Source organism: Ahaetulla prasina, chromosome 4 (assembly GCF_028640845.1).
Source record: "Ahaetulla prasina isolate Xishuangbanna chromosome 4, ASM2864084v1, whole genome shotgun sequence".
Taxonomy (NCBI): domain Eukaryota; kingdom Metazoa; phylum Chordata; class Lepidosauria; order Squamata; family Colubridae; genus Ahaetulla; species Ahaetulla prasina.
Genome location: NC_080542.1, coordinates 135,580,852 through 135,601,617, shown reverse-complemented (window position 1 = coordinate 135,601,617; position 20,766 = coordinate 135,580,852). Strand labels below are relative to the sequence as shown.

The 20,766-nt window shown below is 38.6% G+C and overlaps 1 protein-coding gene across 7 annotated transcripts in view; it reads left to right on the top strand.

Moving 5' to 3' along the window:
• WDR37 (WD repeat domain 37) overlaps positions 1–20,766 on the top strand; it is a 75,940-nt gene that overhangs the window by 10,177 nt on the left and 44,997 nt on the right. For 4 of the 7 annotated variants that reach the window (XM_058184291.1, XM_058184287.1, XM_058184289.1 and 1 more), the window contains 8 exons: positions 9,234–9,411; positions 11,107–11,203; positions 12,658–12,753; positions 12,901–12,965; positions 14,201–14,284; positions 19,450–19,585; positions 19,819–19,890; positions 20,706–20,750. In XM_058184291.1, coding sequence (XP_058040274.1) covers positions 9,274–9,411; positions 11,107–11,203; positions 12,658–12,753; positions 12,901–12,965; positions 14,201–14,284; positions 19,450–19,585; positions 19,819–19,890; positions 20,706–20,750 — 733 coding nt within the window. In that variant the 5' untranslated portion in view covers positions 9,234–9,273. The remainder of the gene's footprint in view (positions 1–9,233; positions 9,412–11,106; positions 11,204–12,657; positions 12,754–12,900; positions 12,966–14,200; positions 14,285–19,449; positions 19,586–19,818; positions 19,891–20,705; positions 20,751–20,766) is intronic. The other 3 variants (XM_058184293.1, XM_058184292.1, XM_058184294.1) reach the window with 3 other exon arrangements.

Here is a 20,766-nt window from a genome sequence, read left to right as displayed (position 1 = left end):
AATGGCTCCTCTGAAGCTCAGCTGGCAATCAGATCGCCATAGAGAAGGCGCTCCAAGCTTAGGGTAGGAATAAAAGAGGCCAATTTCCTAGGTCCTGTTAGATGACATTTTTGAAAAAACTAGGGAATTGAGTCTATTTTTAATCTGATTGGATGGCCAGATGAAGAAGGGAAAATGTTGTCCAGTATATAACCAGGTCCAGGGTATAGAGGGTCTTAAAAGTGACAAAAGCATATTGAATTGCATCCAAAACCTAACTGGCAACCAATGCAGCTTCCAAAACAATAGAGGGGGGAGGAGTTTGTCACCTGAATATAATGGAAAACAGCCATTGCCATCCTGAATGCCACAATTAAGGATAGTACTCTGTAGAGTGCGTTACTGCAATTCAAACGAGAAGTACCTAGAACATTAATTACTCTGAACAAGGCTTCCAAGTGTAGTTGGAACAAGGCTTCCAAATGCAATGGAAAAGCTCTCCTGGCTATAGTTGCCATCTAGTTTTTAAACTAGAACTACATTCAAGAGACTCCCATATTTGTAGATTATCTCTGAGCAGATGAGTACAACTATATTCAAAGTACAACAAAGATAGTATTGGACTTATTTTGCTCAAAGCCATTGTTTTATTTCTATCTAGTGCTAGCAGGCCTCTAGGTACTAAATTAGCATGTCACCTGTTTGGCCTAGATCTGGTACCAGCCATGCTCCCAGGAGAGAGTAAGGGCATCTAGAGACATTATTGCACACAAAATGATTTATTTGGTTATTGGTGGAGCAGGTCTCTTGATGTCGTTCACATCCATCCAAAAGTGGCATCTATATACTCAAATTTGTTGTCCCTACTCTGTGGTAATGTTTTAGGAAAATAGTTGCAGGTGACAAAAGGAAACATAGTCTGGGTTCTTGAAAGAAGAATTCTAGCTGCATTGTGCTATTGGGTAATTTTTTAAAAAAAACCTTGTTTGCATGAGTCAATGTCATTCAAATGAACATAAATGATTTATGATCTTATACAGAGGGAGTCCGCGGACTTTACAGGCATTACGGAGACCTGGTTGGGCACAGAGGGGGGTGTTCCCCTGGTCGAACTGTGCCCTCCGGGTTTCCGTGCATTTCATCAGCCGAGGGCCCAAGGTAGGGGTGGCGGGGTGGCGGTTGTGATTAAAGAAAGTCTAGAGCCGAGGGAGTCCACTGTGCCTCAGATATCTGGTTGTGAATCCCTCCTTGTGAAGTGGGGCCATAGGAATCAGATGGGTCTGTTGATCGCGTACCTGGCTCCTTGCTGCGTGACTACAGCCCTGCCTGAGCTGCTGGAGGTGCTTGCCGGGGTGGCAGTTGAGACTCCCAGACTTTTGGTCATGGGGGATTTCAACTTGCCATCGGCTGGCTTGTCATCAACGGTAGCTCAGGAGTTCCAGGCTTCCATGACGGCCATGGACCTGATTCAAGTAATTGATGGCCCTACACACATGGGGGGAGGCACACTAGATTTGATTTTTATCTCTGGACAGTGGATTAATGATCTGGTATTAGGAGATTTAGTGACGGAACCAGTGTCATGGTCGGATCATTTTCTCCTTCGCCTGGACTTTCGGACCGCCACTCACCACCGCAGGGAGACGGAGCCAATGCGTTGGTTCCGTCCCAGGCGCCTGATGGACCCTGAGAGGTTCCGGACGGAGCTTGGGCCGTTTCCTGAGGATCTGGCCCACGGCACGACTGAAGAACTAGTTGCGGCCTGGGAGCGGGCCGCGGCTGGGGCTTTGGACCGTGTCGTGCCTTTGCGGCCTCTGACCCGGCGTAGATCTCACTTGGCTCCCTGGTTCTCTGAGGAGCTGAGGGAGATGAAACGCCGGAGAAGACGCCTAGAGAGTACCTGGAGGTCTAGCTGCCCGAGGCTGATCGGACACTAGTGAGCTCTTTTACTAAGACCTACCTAGTGGCAATGAGGGAGGCGAAACGTTCCTACGTTTCCACCCTCATTGCATCGGCAGATAACCGCCCGGCCGCCTTGTTTCGGGTGACTCGCTCCCTCCTTCAACAGGGGGGGCGGGATGACCCCCTACAGGGACGTGCCGAGGAGTTTAACGGTTATCTATACGATAAAATCGTTCAGCTTCGGGATAGTTTAGACCAAAATTGCGATGATCCAAGTGGGATGGCAGAGGCACGTCTTGTTGAGGTTATTTGGGATGAGTTTGAGACTGTGGCTCCCGAGGACGTGGACAGGTTACTGGGGAGGCTACATGTGACCACGTGTTTACTGGACCCGTGTCCTTCCTGGCTGGTGCTAGCTACTCAGGATGTGACACGAGGCTGGCTCCAGGGAATTATAAATGCTTCATTGTTGGAGGGGGTTTTCCCCGCTGCCTTGAAAGAGGCGGTGGTGAGACCCCTCCTCAAGAAGCCTTCCCTGGACCCAGCTGTTTTGGGTAATTATCGTCCAGTCTCCAACCTTCGCTTTGTGGCGAAGGTTGTAGAGAGTGTGGTTGCATGGCAGCTTCCCCAGTACCTGGATGAAGCTGTCTATCTAGACCCATTCCAGTCCGGCTTCCAGACCGGTCACAGTACGGAGACAGCTTTGGTCGCGTTGGTGGATGACCTCTGGAGGGCCAGGGATAGGGGTTGTTCCTCTGCCCTGGTCCTATTAGATCTCTCAGCGGCTTTTGATACCATCGACCATGGTATCTTGCTGCACCGGTTGGAGGGGTTGGGAGTGGGAGGCACCGTTTATCGGTGGTTCTCCTCCTATCTCTCCGACCGGTCGCAGACGGTGTTGACGGGGGCAGAGGTCGACCGCGAGGCACCTTACTTGTGGGGTGCCTCAGGGGTCGATTCTCTCGCCCCTCCTGTTCAACATCTACATGAAGCCGCTGGGTGAGGTCATCAGTGGTTTCGGGGTGAGTTATCATCTGTACGCTGATGATACTCAGCTGTACTTTTCCACCCCAGACCACCCCAATGAAGCTGTCGAAGTGCTGTCCCGGTGCCTGGAAGCCGTACGGGTCTGGATGGGGAGAAACAGACTCAAGCTCAATCCCTCCAAGACGGAGTGGCTGTGGATGCCGGCACCCCGGTACAGTCAGCTGCAGCCGCAGCTGGCTGTGGGGGGCGAGTTATTGGCCCCATCGGAGAGGGTGCGCAACTTGGGTGTCCTCTTGGATGGGCGGCTGTCGTTTGACGATCATCTGGCGGCCGTCTCCAGGAGGGCCTTCCACCAAGTACGCTTGGTGCGCCAGTTGTGCCCCTTTCTTGACCGGGATGCCTTATGCGCGGTCACTCATGCCCTTGTCACCTCCCGCTTGGACTATTGCAATGCTCTCTACATGGGGCTGCCCTTGAAATGCACCCGGAGGCTGCAGCTAGTTCAGAATGCAGCTGCGCGGGTAATAGTGGGAGCGACTCGTTGCTCCCATGTAACACCAATCCTGCGCAGCTTGCACTGGCTTCCTGTGGTCTTTCGGGTGCGCTTCAAGATTTTGGTTACCACCTTTAAAGCGCTCCATGGCTTAAGACCCGGGTACTTACGGGACCGCCTGCTGTTACCTTTTGCCTCCCACCGACCCGTACGCTCACACAGAGAGGGCCTTCTCAGGGTGCCGTCCGCCAAGCAATGCCGGCTGGCGGCCCCCAGGGGAAGGGCCTTCTCTGTTGGAGCTCCTACGCTCTGGAATGAACTTCCGTTCATTCCGGTTTACGTCAAGTGCCTGATCTTCGGACCTTTTGCCGTGAGCTGAAAACGCACCTATTTATTCAAGTGGGACTGGATTGATATTTTATTGGGTTATTTATGTCTTACGATTTTAAATGGTTTTAAAAATTTTGGCCACGTTATAATATTTCTTTTTAACTTCTTTTTAATGTTTATACATTGTATTTTTACTAGGCTGTACACCGCCCTGAGTCCTTCGGGAGAAGGGCGGTATAAAAATTGAAAGAAAGAAAGAAAGAAAGAAAGAAAGAAAGAAAGAAAGAAAGAAAGAAAGAAAGAAAGAAAGAAAGAATAAATAAATAAATAAATAAATAAATAAATAAATAAATAAATAAATAAATAAATGTTTTAATCTCTCTTGCCATATAAGACATGGTATATATTTTGAGGGAGCAATAGTGGAATGAAGATAGAAATCTGGTTAAAGCTTCACAGTAAAGTGTTTTATACAACTGCATCTAGTAGAGCCAGCGGAGTAGAGCAATAGAAGTTTTCAATAAATCAAGCTTTTACTTCAGCCGCATAAACTCCCTTTGGAATAGGTACTTCCTCAGCCCAATTTACCTCATAGGATAGTTTTTGTGTGTGTGTGTGTGTGGGAGAAATAGGAGGAAAAGAGTGGAGGGTATGTTTCCCTTGAGGAAAAGATGAGAGAGATCTTTAAAAAGAAAACAATATACTGGGAAGGTTGCTGAAACAGAGAAGCCTTCTTAGCAGGAATAGTCTTGCCACCTTTCCCTTCCCATTTCCATTTGCTCAATAATTGTAAAAACCAAAATATGCCTTTGGGAAATTCTGACAAAAGCCATTGTAGCATGCTTTGCCTGCAGCAAGTGTCATGAAAATGTTAGGGTAGGGTTGCAGTAATGTCTCCTATGTCTTATGACCTAGTTGTGTCATTTGGGCAGGCTATTGCTAAGTATTTCTTCTCTGCCTGCTAGAATTTCCTACCCTAAATTCATGTCAAAATATGGTGAGTTTAGATCTTACATATGTAATGACTTCATGTGGCACTTTGATTTAACCAGGTTATGCTGCGACATCTGCATCAATGTTGAGGCGGCCTGAGCAAGCTGAGATTCTGGTGGGCCACAGTTCCCTCTGCGGAATGGGACTTTTTGCCTCCTATCCTTGGCCATGCCTGCTTCTCTGCCAGGCTTCTATCTCGGGAGATTCTCCTCTAGCTTTTCTCTTCGGCTGACACGCCCCCGTCCATTCGCCCTAGCTAGTCATCCATAGCCCCTCCGTCCCACACGCTTCAGCATGGCCCATTCGATGCCACACTGTTAGTCCCGGGCTTTTCGCCTCCTGGGACACTTAGCCACCAGCCAGTCGGCTAGTTGCCAGTGCTGGCAGCCAGAAGCCGGCTTCATCCAAAGAAGTTTTTGTTTCGGGTGGTTATCCTAGCCTTAGAAAGAGAGAGGGAAGGAGGAAGGGAAGTGAGAGAGAGAAAGAGAAAGAGAGAGAAGGGAGATAAGAAGAAAAGAAAGAAAAGAAAGAAAAGAAAAAAGAAAAAGAAAGAAAGAAAGAAAGAGGGAAGGGAGGGAGGGAGAGAAAAAGGAGAGGAAGAAAGGATCACAAACCCTGGTACTAGATGTAGCTTCAGTGGATGCTTTGAAACATCATAGCAATCCAGGGCTGGAAGGGTCCTTGAGATCATCCAGTCCAACCCCCTGCTCTAGCAGGAGACCTTATATCATCTTGAGATAATTAGATGTGCTTCTAACATAGATGAGAAATTCCCAGAAAAGGGAAGGAGTTTACTAGGCAAGGCTGCCATGCAGAGGAAGGCGGATATAGTCCTCGAGTTGCGACAACAATTGAGGCCAAAATTTTGGTTGCTAAGCAAGAGCATTGTTAAAGTGAGTTTTGACGCATCTTACTCAATCCATCCTTGACTTGCGACTGTCATGGCCAGCTGTCACTGATGTCGTATGTCCATACCTAAGAGTCTGCTCTCTCCCCACCTCACACCTGATTCTGCAGTTGGGCTGCTATTCTCCCCCACCGCCAGCCATCTAGGTATGGACATACGACATTGGTGACAGCTGGCCATGATGGTCGCAAGTCAAGGATTGCTGTCAAATTAGAAAAAAGTACAGGTAGTCCTCAACTTAAGACTGTATCATATAGTGACCATTCAAAATTGCAATGCCACTGTTGTCCATTTTTCACACTCATGACCATTGCAGTATCCCAGTGTGATTTACTGTTGGATGTGTAGTAACTGACTCACATTTATGATGGTCACAGGTCCTGAGGTCACGTGATGTGATATCCCTTTTGCAACCATCTGGCAAGCAAAGTCATTGGAGAAACCAGTTTCATTTAAACATTGTCTTAAACAACAATCCACTTAACAACTCTGGCAAGACGGGTCGTAAAGTGGGAGAAAGCTTACTGAACAGCTGTGTCCCTTAGCAAAATAGATTTGGGGAAGCCAGATTCACTTAGCGACTGTGTGACTGACTTAGCGACCGTTCAAGTTAAAACGGCACTGGAAAAAGGGACTTATGACTGTTTTTCACATTTAATGACCATTGCAGCATCCCCATGGCCAGGTGATCCAAATTTGGATGCTTGTCAATTGACTCTTACTTCTGACAGTTTCAGTGTCCCAGAGTCACACCATCCCCTTTTGCAACCTGACCAACGAAGTCCACGGGAAAGCCGGATTCACTTAGCTACTGTGTAACTCACGAGCTGCAGCTACTCACTTAACAATGGTGGCAAGAAAGGCCGTAAAGTGGGAGAAAACTCACTGAACAGCTATCTCCCTTAGCAACAGAGATTCGAGGCTCAATGGTGGACATACAGTAAGTCTAGGGGTACCTTTACCCTTCCCTTACCAGTAATCCGGCAGGCCTTTCCTTTAAAATTCTGAATCTGGCCCACAGTGATCGACATCCACTGTTGGAGGATGGTCAGATTTAGACAGATACTGTAAAGGGCTCATAAGTCACTTTTTCCAGTGCCATTGTAAGTTTGAACAGTCACTAAACGAAATATTGTAAGTTGAGGACTACCTGTATTCATGCAGAAATACTGAAAATTCAAAAGTATTCACAAACATTTAACTATTACTGTCTAATACAAAATAACTCCATTGATATTAATATAAGTGAATATACAGTAGGATGGCAGCCTGAAAAAGAGTATACCTGTAAACTATATCTAGAGTTATTTATACATGAAGCTTTTTCTGTTTTGCTTCGTGATGTGTTAAATTTGTGAAATAATCTACATTGATTGTGAAATAATCTACATTGTTGCATCCAGTGATGTTCTTGATTTTTGTATATATTATTGATATTTATGCATCTGATGCATGATCATAGGTGATAGGATGTTAGTATTGTGAAACACAAATGATAATGTCTAAGCTGTTAGCACTTTGTGAGTAAAGATTTTTTTATCTGGTTCTCAAAATAGATGGGTTTTTTTGAATCCTTACGGCTGGTCTGTTTCTCTTTTACTATTTAAAATTTACAGTGTCTATCTAAATCTGATTATAAACTTACTGGTAGTCCTCAGCTTACAACCAATTGCTTAGTGACCATTCAGAGACACCTAAGAGCTCAATTCAAAGTTTCAACAGTTGCATCAATCTCCCTCCCTAGTTGCATGATGACATTATGGCTCTTGGCAAGTGGATCACATTTATGGCCGTTTGTAGCATCTCATAGTCACATGACCACTGTTTAAGACTTTCTTGCTGGAAATTGATGTTTACTTTTGGCTTCCAGGAAAATACATTCTTTGCGGGCAATGGATTCTCTTAACAACCATGGTATTTGCTTTATGATCATGATGTTTGCTTAATGTCCAGTGCAAAAAAAGAGTAAAATCAGTTACAATCACATGGTGACTCACTTAACAACTAGCACAAATTACAAACATAATTTCAGGTTTAAACATATATATTGTTTATATATGTTTATATATTGTTAAACATCTATATTGAGGATCAGCTATATAGCACAAATTGTCTAAGTATTACACAAGTAACAAAATGATGGATGCCAACATGACTTAATACAGTTCCCAGGTTTATTTTATATTGTGGTTTCTGGCTTTTTCTTTGAGATGGAATTGAGAAGTATTAAAAGAAAACAGGAAGTTCTAATGTTGTAAGCTAGGAGTTGACTACATACCTCAAGGCTAGAGGTTTGTGTGTACAGAGTTAATATAGAAAGAAGGAAATGTAAATCTCTGACAGTGTTTAACTGTCTAACTAATTCTGATGCAATGATACAACTATAACTGCTCTCACTAAGTGAGAGCCACCCAATGTTTTCCCTAATGATCACTTCATTTAGTGATGGAACTTTCTGTTCTGATTAAGATAATTAAGCAAGGTCTATCTGTAAAAAGAAAGAACTGTTGCTGGTTTTTTTTCTAAAAAAATTATTCAAAGTTTTAAGGACGGTGTAAAAACTGACACAAACTAACAGACACAGACTAATAAAAAACAAAAAGAACCAAAAAAAAAGAAAAAGAATTATATGAAAAAGAATAGAAAAAAATAGAAAGAAACTTCCGATTTCTTCTGCAGCAAATATAAATATTGCAACATTATCTTTTATTATGATTACAACAACACTCAATTTTTTCTATTCATTTTTTATAACCATCAAAATCACACACCAAAAGTGCATTTTTTCTTGTTTCATGCAGTAAGAAAGTTGATTTAGCTATCAAGGAAAGTTGCTGCATAAATGGTAGTTACTTTTTAGGTTTCTAAGAAAGAGCTATTAATTATTGTAACTTAATAAGGTCATCTACAGTGTTGGATTCAAATAGGGTGCAGTTCACTTGACACTGCAGAAATGTCACACAGTTTGATGGTTTAAGGGAACCAAATTGTTCATGCATGAGTGAGAGAGGTTGAAGTGTTCTGTCAGGTAATTTAGATAGTTTAATCGAAATTCATTTATGGAATTAAATTTTAAGATGCATAACAGTGACTTAATAGAGGAAAGTATTATAGCATTAATAAATCTATTTCATAGTACCAGTAGGATTAATTGCTGAAAACTTTTGGGGAAGTTTAGCTCTGCAGTAGAGTTTATGGTCCTGAAATTTGACATAGAACAGATTTTTTTAATGACTATATTTACTAAATTGTTGCAGTTTAGAATAAGGCATCAATGCAGTTTTTGAATTTAAATAATTTGCTTGTCATTGCCATTCAGGCATCATGCTTTTATGCTCCTGACTTTGAATTTGTGTTGTGGAAGTGTATATAGATGTGGGTTTCTTAGAAGCACTTTTGATTTTTCATAGAGCTTGCATTTGGAAAGTAGTTATAATTCAAAGGGATTTTTGTATTTATAGAATGGCTTAATAATTGACAAATAATATTAAAAGTAAGATTTTTCACTGTCTCATTGCTCATTACCGTAACATCTTACTCCAATGATATATTTTAGTAGGATTAAATGTTTCCCTTACGTTTGCTACTTAGAAAATAATTTCTTACATAGATCAAATTATAATATTTAATACTTGGCTTTAGTTTATCTTTGCAGCTATTGGAAAGTGATTGTTTTGAAGTAATGCCCACAGAAAGTGGAAGCTGTGCCACTGCTCGCCAAGCCAAGCAGAAACGAAAATCTCACAGTCTTTCTATACGAAGAACCAACAGCTCTGAACAAGAGAGGTCAGGATTGCAGAGAGAGATGCTGGAAGGCCAGGTAAACTGGATGGAAAGAAGGAGCTTGATTTCACTGCTATCTGATAAAAATAGATTAATATCCTGATAAAATCACTTAATTCCCCAATTTTGTATTCTTCACAAGGTCCTAAAACAAACCTAAAATCCAATGTCAAAGCAAGGTTGAAATTTCCTGTTCAAATGTAGGGAAAATGCTTCTGATATTTGGTTATATCTATGGGTTTCTTCACTTACTATAATGACAGTGTCCAAGAGTCTTTGAGTGTACAGGTAGTCCTTGACTTCTGACCACAGTTGAGCCCAAAATTTTTGTGGCTAAGTGAGACATTTGTTAAGTGAATTTTGCCCTATTTTAGGATCTTTCTTCCCCCCGTTGTTAAGTGAATCACTGCAGTTGTTAAATTAGTCAGATGGTTGTTAAGTGAATCTGGCTTCCCCATTGACTTTGCTTGTCAAAAGGTCGCAAAAAGGAGTCACATCATCTCAGGATATTGCAACGATCATAAATATGGGTCTGATCTCAAGCATTTGAATTTTGATTACATGACTAAATGTGAAAAACATCACAAGTCCCTTTTTCAGTGCTGTTGTAACTTCAAACAGTCACTAAATGAACAGTTGTATGTCGAGGACTACCTGTATGTACTGTATTTTTCGGTATATAAGATGCGCTTCCCCCCTCCTCAAAAGTGGGTGGAAATGTCTATGCGTCTTATACAGCAAATGTTGCCGAAGTCCGCCCACCTGCCGGCCCCCACCTTCCAGCCTCTGCCTCCCAGCAATTTTCCTCCTTGCAGCAAACAGCAAATAGTTTGGTCAGCTTCAGCACAGCCTGATTTAGCATGAGCAGCTGATTAGCGGTTAGATCTATCTGCCGGAATATCGCCTATCAGCTGTTCCAGGCTGTGGGGATCACCATTGCCCACCATTGCTGCCCATCGCCGCTACCATCTAAGGCCGCCTCCGCATGCTCCGTTTTCTGCTTTCATGTGCCCCATCTTCAGCCCATTCCAGGCGGCAGGGATAGATGGTGCCGATCCCCGCACCCTGGAACAGCTGATAGGTGGTATTCTGGGAGGCAGATCCAATCACCAATCAGCTGCTCGTGCTAAATCCAACTGTTCTGAAGCTGACAAGCTGTTTGCTGTTTGCTGCAAGGAGGAAAATTTCTGGGAGGCAGAATTTTTTTTTCTTGTTTTCCTCCCCAAAAGCTAGGTGCATTTTATAGTCTGGAGCATTTTATAGTCCGAAAAATACGGCAATTCATACTGTGAATTCAATCTGTAGCAGATAGATAACTGAAGTCTGGTTCAGTTCTGTACATGTGAGCTGCTTAGTTTTGGGAGATAACTTGAGTTCTATTATCTCAGTCTTTTATTTTTTGTCCTTCAGTGTATATGATGCATTTTCCTGCAAGTTTGATTTAGCGAAGTTTATTTGAACATTTACATTTCAAACATCATTTTAAAAATTAAGTCATTATCTTTCAGTTTTGAATTGACAGCAAAATATGCAACCAAACTGTAAAATCTTGTCTTTGCTATAGGATTGAACTAAGGGACTTGCTCATCTTGTTATATCTGGTATATTATGGATTATTATGAGCCACTGTGGCACAGTAGTTAGAGTGCAGTACTGCAGGCTATTTCTGCTGACTGCTGACTGACTGCAATTTGGCAATTTCTGCCTTAACTGATACTTTTGTTTTCCCTAGGATTCAAAGCTGCCATCATCCATTAGAAATACACTTCTGGAACTTTTTGGTCAAATAGAAAGAGAATTTGAGAACCTCTACATTGAGAATCTTGAATGTGAGTTTATGTTTGTGCAATTTTGGGGGAAAATGTTAAATTGGAATAAGATACTGATGAAAGATGCTAGATGCAAGACTATAATTCTGGATATCCATTCCTAATCAATTTCATGCGAACTCTGAATGGTTAGTTAAAATGTCCAGATTATCTAAATACAAGCCTATATTCTTATTTGAGATCTCTAATACTAATGGTGATTAATCCCAGGATAGATAGTTTGGTGCACATTAGCTCATTTAGCCTAAAATTCCCATAATCCTGCTCATTGAGTATTTTAGTTTATTTGATGTCTGTAACCTGATATTTAATTGCATACACATTTGATTCTTCTTATTTCAAAGCTTACTGGAATAACCATACAGATATGTCAGCTTTTATGATTGCACTGTAATGCTAATTCATTTTTTAAAAAAATCTACACTGACTTTTGGATTCCAATGAGCAATGATTATGAGTCGCTGCTTTAAATAGTAACTATATTTTGCTTTTCTAACAAATACAGTTAAAAGATAGTATAGAAAAGGTAAAAAGAGATGAGGAATACTTTATTTCTCAAATAAGTCATCTATGAAAATTATTCTCATTTTGCCTTCAGGAATGTATGGAAGAGAGAAGGTTCGACTCTGTATTATCTTATGAATTGCCTCCTAAGACTATTGTCCATTGGTAAAAAGTTTGGAGGGAAAGCTTGTTTCCATGTTTTAACTTTCTCAGGAACCGTGTGTGATTTAATTTCCAGCCTCAGGGAAGACCCTGTCAATATTCATCCAGACATTTATTTCCCCTTTTCGGTATTCTGTTGGTTTGGGAGTGAAGATCAGAGACCAAGGCTCTTGGGGGCCAGTGTGTCCCTTGGTCTTAGAACACCTGGGGATCATATTATTGTGTGTGTGTGTGTGTGTGTTAAGTAAATAGGGACTGAAAATATATCTACTGTATAAACATCCTGGTACATTTGTAAATCCTCTAGTTGAGGAACTACAGAGGCTCTTATTCATTACTTGTGTTCATTAATATAACTTTCTGTTTTCAGATATCCAGACTGGATGCTGGATATGTTGTGTTTATTGTTTCCAGTTTGGAGAGGAATTACATACAGAAACAAGTTATTTGGCAAGCAGTGGCTTCCTGAATCCGGAAGGGAGATACCAAACTTTTCCTTCCTCAATTTTTATTTAGTTTTACTAATGGATATTTTGCATCAACATGAATCTCTTAGAAGCAGTATTTTTAGAATTAAGATCCATTGTCAGAATTTTATCCTAGATTTGGAGAGTTAATTACTTTCATATTATGTATTTTTTAAAATTGTGGCACACAAAGAAACACAAAAGATTATGAAATTATGATCCTGCACATAATGGCCTTTGAGATAAGGGTTATGTGGTAATTTAAAAATTGTGATTAATGATTCTTCTTTGCATTGACATTAATTTTTGTGCTACTGATAGTACGCAGAGAGATTGATACACTTAATGAACGCTTAGCAGCTGAAGGCCAAGCCATTGATGGAGCAGAATTGAGCAAGGGGCAGCTGAAAACAAAAGGTAAGAAGAGAGTTGAGAAAAATACTCCTCTCTTAGTTGGTTTTTCATAATTTAGGATGACAACCAGTTAGAAGGATGTTAACAATCAAGTAAGATAATCCAATGTGTTTTAAAACAAACTTCCTTTAAATGTATTTGTTTCAACAGCCAGCCATAGTACCAGTCAGCTGTCTCAGAAATTAAAGACTACTTACAAGGCATCAACTAGTAAGGTATGAAACATATTAAGCCTTTTATTGAACTACAGTATACTTATCAGTTTAGTTGTATTTATTTTTTATTACTGTCTGTTTCATGTGGTTGAACTTTTGAAGTTGATGCCATCCCGATATAGTCCCATCTCATATTGCAGAGATTAATGGGAGTGGTTTTGGGAGACTGCGATCAACATTAACCATGGAGTTTCCATTTGGTTTTGTCCTTTAGTTATAATTCAGTAAATAAATGATTAAGAAAAGAAAACAGAGTGACAAAATGGATTCGTAGTAAAACGTCAAAAGCTTTTTTATAAAATGCAAAGAAAACAAAGTTATTATTTTTATTGTGAAAAATTCTTTAGCAGTTAATTACAACATGGGACGCTTCGTTAAATCCATTTTGCTCATTAATTCATAGTCGTTTTAATTTGTCCTTTTCCAAAAATTGGGTTGCATCTGATTGTAACAGTTATTAATTTGCTTGATACTTAGAATTATCAAGCATGTATCAACTGTAAAATGTTTACTAAATTACTTAACTACCTGCCAGTAATTTACATTTATGCAGGAGAGAAGGTTATTTAGTAGTGTTGTCTTTCATATTTGGAAATTATCCAAACTGTATAAACAAATCCAAAGTTGTATTCACTAAGTATGTTAGGATACAGTTTTTCAAATTCCTAGAATTTTCTAAGAATTTGGGAGATGTGCTTCCAAATACATCTTGAAAACTCCATATTGGGAAAATATAGCAAGGGAAAGGTACTTGGGGTATTTTGATCAATTTTTAATCTGGTAGTCTTGGTGCAGAATTTGTAGTATCATTAAATTTTGTTTTCATTAGATCAAATAAACAGCTGTATATATTTTTTGTTATTATGCTGCCAGATTCAACATAATTTACTCCTGGCAACTTTACAATATAAAAGCAGAGTAAAACATATAGAAGCTAATATATAAAGTTTAAACACACATTTCCTGCAAGTAATTTTTTTTTTTTTACAAAAATTGAAATTGTTTCTATCTGACAATCAATTGTGCACACATTGGTTATTTTTAATAGAAAACATTTTTATCCTTTTGTCTTTTAAAGGATGGAAATGCATTTTTTCTCTATTAATGTTTTTTAATCTATTAAAAAGTAGAGTTTAGTTTCTAGATCATATATAAGTATGTATATTGTTTATTGTAAATATGCTGTTCTTTGAAAGCAAGTGCTGAATGCCTATCTTTTCTTACTTGCTATGTAGCGCTCAAATTCTTTCCCAGGGAGATCAGGTGGACCTCGCAAATTCCACGTGGGAAGCTGGGAAATATGGGGTGGCGACTCCTGGGTAATTGCTTTGCTTCCCAGTGTGCCAATTTGCATGCCCAGCTAAACAGTAGTGAGTGGTGGAACATACAGAATCTCATTTCAACCAGTTTTTCTTCATGGATATTATATTTATCAATTGGTGCTTTACCTGGAAGACTTTCTATTGCTCATGTTTAAGTATTGCATATAGATATCAAATGTTAACAGAATTTTTCCTGTTTACTGTTTTTTATTGTTATTGATCTCTGAGATTGGGTAGGCTACAGTTTTTATTATGACAGGCATAGTCTATGCCTTGGCACAGTATTTGCACATTAAGTCTGCCTTTTTTTGTTACTATAATGTCAGTTCAGTTTTGATTTTAAAAATACTTTGTTAAAAACACGTGATTTAAAAAATGTCAGTGAATAATGAAAACATAAATACAATGATAACCCTTCCTAAAACTGCATGCAGGCAGAATAGCAGTACTATCAAAAGACAAAAATTTGACTTAATCAGAAGCTAAGGTAAATAGGAATGTCTTGAACAGATTCCCAAATCTTAGAAGACCTAGTACATGTTAAAATTGAACAGGGAGTTCAATAAATAAACATATTTATTTTAAATATATACATTATATACCTTGCTATCTGAGTGCTTAAGTTATCTTAAGTAAAAATAATGTAGTGTCTGTACTCTGGTGAAGAAATGTTCACATTTGTTTGCTGCCAATGGCCTGATCTGTATTACAAGCTTTGATGGTGGCAAAGAATTTCCATTATGAACTTTGTGGCTCCTCTCTAAGTCTATTTCTTTAACAAGTCATAATATAAATCTATAAATTGTCTGAACTGTTCATAAAAGAGAATGAGCTTCCTTTAAGGTTTCAGAAATAGGAATATTTCAACAATCTTTTGCTGTAGTGTGGTGAAAATGTTTAAAATATTGCTTTGTAGTAATAGTAGCATTTATTGATTGCTGTAAGATTAATAATAATAAAACCATCCACATTAACCAAATTCACAAAATATAAGAATAAAATGTGTGGGCTGGGAATCTAAGAATTGCATAACTAATTCTAGGTGCTTTGTGAGGTTTTCAGGAACAATAATTCCTTCCCTGGAACACAGCATGGCAAACTGTATTTAAAACTGATTGGCATCTGTAAAGGTTGGCTAAATGTAATTTCTCAAATCTTGCTGCTGAATTCCAGAGGTGAATGTCTCATAAATATGCATATTTCTTTGAACTAAAAAAATGAAATGAGAAATATGTTTGAAAATTAACAAGAAAACCTAAGAACATTGGCTGAGTTATGCTCTTGGGGATTTCACTATCTCAAAATAAATAATGATAATGAAAAAGTCCAACCTTCAGTTACCAAGAGGTTGCCTGCTCTTCTTGCAAGTTCCTTGAATGAGATTTTTGACATTTTGGGACTGTAAATTTGACTTCCTTTAAGCACTGTGTCTTATGGTTGTGATCAAAATACACATGAATCATTAAATGAAAGCCCAAGTAATTGTTACAGGAGTCTACAGTACAAATTCATCTTCCATTAACTTGCCAGACTGAAATGGTGAGCAGGATGATTATTATAAGAAAGTATGGTGAATTTGCATTTGAAAGCTTTGAGCATTTGAAGAGGGAACTGTCATTTCCTAGCTAGGAAACAGTCTAGATTTCTCTTTTGCTGTGCACAGTAGCATATGTACTGTTCTTAGAATGTGTTTACTTCATTGAGGTTAGTCAACAGAATGTGTAACTGGTTGAACAACATTTCCTTGACCTTACTATCACATGATTAGGCTTCCTTAGGAACACTTATATTTATTTATAAGTCACATTTTTCAAAGGAGAAACATAACCATTTTGTAGTGTAAAATGAGATATTTCTAAACTCTTGTCTATATATATAAGCTAAGAATTGAAATGGAAGTTTTAATAGTAGTGGTTTAGTGTGCATATTAGCATGATTCCCTGGCTCTGCTTGCTGAACATAACTTGATGACCATTGCACTGGGAGAGTGGCTGGCCCCTTTTTGAAGTAAAGCAGAAAGTTTTGCTGTCCCGTTGCTGTTTGTGATTTATGAAAGGACACTTCCATTATTGTTTTAAAAGTAAAAGGAAACTAAAAATGTGAAATGGCATTAAAGGTGATATTTTAAGGGAAGAGGGGAAAACACTGTAGCCCCTGAAAATTAAACCAGTCAGTTACAGGGGTACAGAAGATTTTCTGAGGAAACTAAAACAGTTTGGTAATTCATTTTATTCCTCACTATGTCTTATTAAGACTGATAAGGTATGTGAGAACTGTTGTGATAATATATTCTACTGTTCCACTACTCTTACATAACTCCATTTTGTTTGAAGATATGTATTAAATTTCAATTGAATTTTAATACTGCCTTGACAGTTTTATGCTTAATGCTACACTATGGTTCAAATACTAATCCCTTCCTAGTTCTGCAAGAATTAACCTGTTCCTTTTGCAGTGCATCTGTAGAAATTATTGCTTATACTGGCTTGGAAACAATTCTTCTCATTAACAACTAAATTATAGTTCCATCTAGGTCGCATTTCATTACTGTAAAGATAAATAAAGAGGTAAAAGCTGAAAATTATATTGTTGCAGTTTTTTCTAGACCTTAAATTTATTTTTTTTCCTCCTGAAATTTTAATTGAATATATATATAAGATGCCTTATTTTTATTTTTAATCATTGAACATTCCTAAGAATATTTTCAATAACAAAATTTAATAGATGTTTTGCTATGTTTGATGATCAGATAATACCTTTTAAAATTTAATTATTACTTTAATCTCATTTTGGTTTAATGAGGCTTTTATTTTTTTAAAAAAATTACATAGTTGATTCTCATTTCTAGGGTGATTTTAGAATTTTTACATTTAAAAAAAATAAAAATTGCCTACAGTACATACCTAGTCATTTACTGTGGCAAAGGTATCCAATTGTAATCTATTGAAATACTCTTGGAATTCTATATTTCACAATTACATGAATATTTTGTCATATTAGACAGCCATATACCTCAGTTTATCATGAAGTCTGCTAGATCTAGCTTAGTGATATTTAACACAGAGCCATTAAAATCAGTACAATGAAAATGAGTTATGACCTATTGGTTTTTATATTATTCCTTACTCCAATGCTTGGCGAAAAGCCTCAGGAAGTTTTACCTATATTTCAGACTATAGACTTGGGCTTCATGCTCAGATGGCATAAAGCTAGTATGAAAGCTTGAGAAGGCGGGATATTTTAGTGTTGAAGAAATCAATTGGAACCTTCCTCTCCCCCTCCTTATTTTTATATTAACTGTAACATTGTATGGTAGCAAAATTTGTCATAAATTCTGAGTGAATAGAAATACATTCATCTTCTAGAACTTTGAAAGGATATGCCAAGATATGATACAATGGGGATAGTGATACAATTCAGCACAGATGTTGTGGCATGGGTTTTCAGAGGGCGCTCTATTTCATATTTCATAACTAACACAGCTTTTTGCAGTCCTGGAACAGCAATCTGCGCTCCCTGTCCCTGTCCAGCAAATCTTCACTGATTACCTTCATCTAGCCGTTCTTCCCAATTATAGCATAAGCAACAATTTCCTCAGTGATTTCTTGATACCTACACAATAGATCCAAATAGATGGTATTGTTTTATACATATAGAGAGTACCTACTGATAGTACAGTACTGAGTTGCTGCTGATCCAGAATTTGGTCCAGTAGCTTGAGTAAATGTGGTTGAGATGCTGCAGATTTTAGCATAAATCATATAAAGGACATAGCAAAGTTCTTATATGATTTCTGTCCAAATCCTAAATGATGAAGATGTATATGTGATATGAAGGTTAGCTCTAGTCCCAATCTGCTTATCTGGACTGAAGAACATATCGGGGTCAAAAAAAAAGGAAAACATTTTGTATGGAATAAAACAGATGGTGTCGCTTGTTAACATGCAAAGACAAAGGCAGCCATTGGAAGACTGAGGGTAGAACTAGTTTTCTCCACTCTGTTGTGGATGGAAAAAGACTTTGACCACTTTGCACCTTTTTCTGATAAGGGAAGTTGAGTGGCTGAAATGAGAAACTCTTTTCATGTCCTCCAGAGGTGGCCATACATGATGTAGGGTGTGCTGAGTCTCTTGTTCTTTCTAAAACCATTTGGCAGTTGCTCCTGGTAGGGCAGAGTAGGACTCTTGAGAACAGAGAGGAATCTGAGGGTGAGCTTGAGGCCTTCCTGCCTGGGGGTTCTTCATTCTTGCTTATTATGCTACTGCATCACTCATGGAACCCCCTTTCTACCCTTTAAAGACAATGCAATTATTGCACAAAAATACTTCGGATGGCCACATTAATATAGCTCATAGTAGTTTGCTATATTTGCTCCAGCCAGCAAGTATTACTGATTTACTTCTTCCAGTCCAGTGACCCAGCATTTACCTAATCCAGTAAATTGATATTCCTGCACTGCTAATCCTTGCTGTGTCACTTAAAGAGTGTGAACCGCTGCTTGCTTGTCCATGCTGATTTTTTAAAAAATATAGCAGTTCCAAATTGAGAGTGTTTTCTTCTATCCACCCGATACATTTATTTATCTAAAGATAGTAAAATAAGTCATTCTTACTTTCATGTTTCTCTTATTATTTTAAAATTTTGATTATGTTATTTCTGTACTGCTTCTTGAAAATAACATTTCATTGTCATACGAAAGGAATTGGTCTGAACTTCCAAGTTAATATGAATATCACTTCATATGGCTCTGAGCTTTGAATTTTTATGCATCTTTTTCATTCTTCCCTCCTAACCCCTTTGAGCTAGCTCTGTTTAATAAGTTGGCTTGTATGGTGCATACAACATATTGTATAAGAAAAAGAGAGGTGCTTTGCAGATTATAGCCACTTGTATTATCATAAGATATGAAAAAAATATCGGAAAAGTTGTATGCTTTTATGATATCCTAAAAAGATTCAATCTGGCCAAATTCGTCTGTTATACCTACATAGAATGGCATCCTAGCTTCATTCAGGACAAATTTGGTCTCAGAGAATATGCTAAAGCTTATGCATCTGTTGATTTGGCTACAGTGCAGTGCTTCAATGGTTCTTACGTTGTGTGTTGCAAGAGTTTGGGGGTAATTTCTCTACCTATCAGATACCTGCCTTTTGTCTCCTTAGATAGTCTCCAGTTTCAAAACAACAACATCCAGAGCAATATGTCAGCTAGTGAAAGAGTATATTGGTCATCGAGATGGCATTTGGGATGTCAGTGTCACAAAAACTCAACCTGTGGTGCTTGGGACAGCATCAGCTGGTAATAATCTTATCTATTGTTTCAGCCACAGATTATATTTTGCATTTCTAATGATTAGATTAGAATAGATTATGGTCCAGGCTTCATTCCCAGATTATCTATCTATCTATCTATCTATCTATCTATCTGTCTGTCTGTCTGTCTGTCTGTCTGTCTATCATCTACCCACATCCATCCATTCATCTGCCCATCCATCATTTTAATTCCTCAATTCTTTTTTAAAATTCTTACAGATCATACTGCTTTGCTATGGAGCATAGAGACAGGAAAGTGTCTCGTGAAATATGTTGGACATGCTGGATCAGGTAAGAATAAATAACAACTGGTGAATAAGAATCATGAGGGAAAATTATCTGTTATAAAGGCATATGTATTGAGTAAGTGAAGTTGACTCTTCTCGGAATTTATGTGCAGTAGGAGTTTGGGTGGAGAATTTAAGAACCTCTTTGTGTGGGAGCCTGCAGGACCTTATTCATTCTTTGCACCCTTTGGGTATCCCATTTCAGTAAGCATGAAAAATCAGTAGTTTGCTACCTTTTGGATGTGAGAGTTATTAAGAAGATAAGATATGTCTTTAAAAAAAATCATCATCGCGTTACAAAGCAGTAGAATTCTGTCATGTATCATTTCAGACAGAAGGGGGACTATCAATTTTTAAAAATTCATGTAAAAATTTTATTGTTCCAAACAGAGGGTCAAATAATTGTTCCAAACAGAAGGGCAAATAATAGTTTTTAAAAAGCTTATTGATAGAGATCAGATGCAGTGATGATTCCCTAATGTACTCAATCCCACAGCAAGTTCTTGTCTGATGTTCTTATGCATGGAATCATTCCCCCAGGAACCTTAGCTCTTCACAAATCGGATAAACTATTCCTTCTGTTGAGAGATTTTGTTCAGTGGTGCCATATGAAGTTGGTTTTTCTCTCAGTTATTATGTTTCTATTTTGATACTAGAAATTCTGTCTTCCAAAAAATAGCTTTATTCTTGATTTTCTTTAAACCTCGCTTTTCCTGTATAATAGGATAATAGGATAGAGAGCTGAAGCTCAAACTGGAAAATTAGATATTTTTCTAATTTTGTTCTTCTAACATATGTTTGTTTTTTTCTTTAATGCAGTAAATTCCATAAAGTTTCATCCGTCAGAACAGGTGTCTCTTACAGGTATGTAAATGGTGTT